This window comes from Onychostruthus taczanowskii, unplaced genomic scaffold, assembly GCF_017590055.1.
Source record: "Onychostruthus taczanowskii isolate IOZ18803 unplaced genomic scaffold, ASM1759005v1 scaffold8, whole genome shotgun sequence".
In the NCBI taxonomy this organism is placed as follows: domain Eukaryota; kingdom Metazoa; phylum Chordata; class Aves; order Passeriformes; family Passeridae; genus Onychostruthus; species Onychostruthus taczanowskii.
Genome location: NW_024505892.1, coordinates 17,321,876 through 17,324,644, shown reverse-complemented (window position 1 = coordinate 17,324,644; position 2,769 = coordinate 17,321,876). Strand labels below are relative to the sequence as shown.

The window sequence follows — 2,769 nt, the reverse complement described above, 5'->3', positions numbered from 1 at the left end:
ATGCTCCGGTGGCGGGGCCGGGCGCGGGGCGTCGCGGTGGCGGTGGCGCACGGGCTGTGCTCGGGCTCGCTGAACATCCTGCTGAAGTTCCTGCTGGCCCGCTACCACTTCGCCTTCCTGACGCTGCTGCAGTGCCTCAGCAGCGCGGCGGCGGCGCTGGGGCTGGAGGCGCTGCGGCGGCGGGGGCTGGCGGCGCTGCCGCCCTTCGGGCCCCGCCTGGCGCGCCCCTTCGCCGCCGTGGCCGCCCTGGCCACCCTGCAGTCCACCCTCACCCTCTGGTCGCTGCGCGGCCTCAGCCTCCCCATGTATGTCGTCTTCAAGCGCTGCCTGCCCCTCGTCACCCTGGTCACCGGCGCCCTGGTGCTCCGCGACGGCATGCCTTCGCCCGGCGTCCTCGTCGCCGTCCTCATCACCACCTGCGGCGCCGCGCTGGCCGGTGAGCGCGACCGCGACCGCACCGAGGGGACGGGGCGGGACGGGACAAGACGGGACGGGACGGGACCGGACGGGAGGGGACGGGCGGCAGCAGCAGTAGCCGCTCCCTCCAGGCTTCGGGCGGGGGACCGGGAGGGCAGCGCCAGTCCGGGGGGAAAGACGCGAGCACGCGGGGGACGTGTAGTTCTTGGGGACAGCTGCGGCCCCACGGAGGCAGATGCAGCACCACGGGCGGGCAGGTGCAGCCTTGCAGGGGTGGATGCAGCCCCGCTCTGGTTGGCACGTTCTTGCAGAGCTCGCTACAACCTTTTGGAGATAGGTGCATCCTTATGCGGGCCCGTGTAGGAGTAGCTGCGACCTTATTGCAACCCTGCTAGGGAAGGTGCAACCTTATGGAGGGAAGGGTAGTCTTAGGGATGGTGGGTGAATCTACAGGGGTAGATGTGATGTTCTGAGAGCAGCTGCAAGCCCGTGGGACAACTGCTGCCTTGCTGGGGCAAGTGTGATCTTATAAGGGCAGGTGCAAGCTTGGGGGTCAGCTACAGCTCTCTGTGGCCAGGAGGACCCGTGCTGCTTTCCAGCCGAGGTGTAGTAGGTGGGGTGGGAGGCAAAGCGGGCACTTTGTGGCCCGACAGCACTCCTGGGCTGGGGGCTGCCTCAGACAGAGCGCATGCAAAGTGTGTAATTTAATCTGCAAAAAGACTGACAGGGGCTTGGGAAGGAGGCTGTTGCTTCAGGGATCCCACAGGGCACCATGGCTAGAGGGTGCAGAATGGCCAGTGGGTTGGAGGGCAGGCAGCCCAGTCAGCCAGAGCTGGCATGTGTCTGTGCTAGCAAGAGGATGTTCAGGGTTGCTCTGCATGCGTGTGTGTGTGTGCGTGCACGGTTTCAGCTACAAATCTTTCACAGTGTCTTCACAAAAGGGAGAAGACAATCTGATTTTGGCTGTGGGATTTAGAAGGGGTATGGAAAAGACTCAATATGTTTGCAGCTTTAAAAAATGCGTAAGAGATTTGTTGGGAGCCAAGACTTGAGACAAGCATGACAAATCCTAGGGGTTATGGAAAGTGCAATGATGCCTGTTTGCTAAATATCCCTCCAGTCCAAAATGGCGCTCTCTTTCTGTCTCCTGTGCAACACCTATGCTTATTTCTCTCTGTGACTCTCGTGACAGGAGCTGGTGACCTAACTGGGGATGCTATGGGCTATGTGACAGGCGTGCTGGCCGTGCTGATACACGCTGCCTACCTGGTGCTCATTCAGAAAACCAGTGTAGACAGTGAATATGGACCCCTGACAGCTCAGTATGCCATCGCTGTTTCGGCCACCCCTTTCCTCATCATCTGCTCCTTTGCCAGCATGGATTCCATCAACGTCTGGTCCTTCCCAGGGTGGAAGGACCCTGCCATGGTATGCATCTTTATTGCTTGTGTCCTGATTAGCTGTGCCATGAACTTTACCACCCTTCACTGCACTTACATTAACTCGGCTGTGACCACCAGCTTTGTAGGGGTGGTGAAGAGCATAGCCACCATCACGGTAGGCATGGTGGCATTCAATGATGTGGAGCCCACAAAGTTATTTATAGCTGGTGTTGTGGTCAACACCTTGGGGTCTATCATTTACTGCGTGGCCAAGTACGTTGAGACCAGGCGGCAGAGCAACTATGAGGACCTGGAGAAAGAAGCTAGAGAAGAGGAGGGGAAAAGGCAGGCTGGAGACCAAGCTTTGTTTGCCATGGAGAAAATTTCTCAGGGGAAGGGGGCTGAGGAAGCAGCAGTGGAAGAATCATCCACAGGTCAGAGACAGAGTGGAGAGGAAGAGAAGGACGTCACTGAGAAATCAGCCAAGGCACTTGTGGTTCAGGAAAAATCCACCATCACACAAGAAGTGAACAGAAGCTCGCTGAAAGAAGCCTATCTTGGAGTATGGAGGTTGGTGAGGGGTGCTAATTATATAAAGAAGGATTATTTGATAGAAAACGAAGAGCTACCAAACCCTTAAAAAGCAGATTTGAAAACCTATTGTGTGAGGACAGACACCTGGTTTTCTGTACAGGGGGAAGGCAGAGCATACATTTCCACATCAATGCTTACAAATTCAAATCATTCAGGATGACTTTACCTCATTGTCAAAAAGCAAAAGGTTATAGTTTGCTCATGCTTTGGCCTTGCTTTCAGCTGCTTTCAGTATGTCACTTTAGACCCACCTCAGCTAAGGTGCTGACGCTCTGCTGCAGACACAGAGACAGCTGGGTAAGGGCAAGCCACAGGGTGCTTGCCCAGCAGCTGGGAATATGAGGGATATCTGTGCCATTGAGATACTTGGCTGCAC

The 2,769-nt window shown here is 56.8% G+C and overlaps 1 protein-coding gene across 1 annotated transcript; it reads left to right on the top strand.

Annotated features, from left to right (window-relative positions):
- Positions 1-2,439, top strand: SLC35D3 (solute carrier family 35 member D3). The gene is made up of 2 exons (XM_041423997.1): positions 1-436; positions 1,610-2,439. The coding sequence occupies exons 1-2, from the start codon at positions 1-3 to the stop codon at positions 2,437-2,439; spliced, it is 1,266 nt and encodes a 421-aa protein (XP_041279931.1).
- Positions 2,440-2,769: the final 330 nt, after the last annotated feature.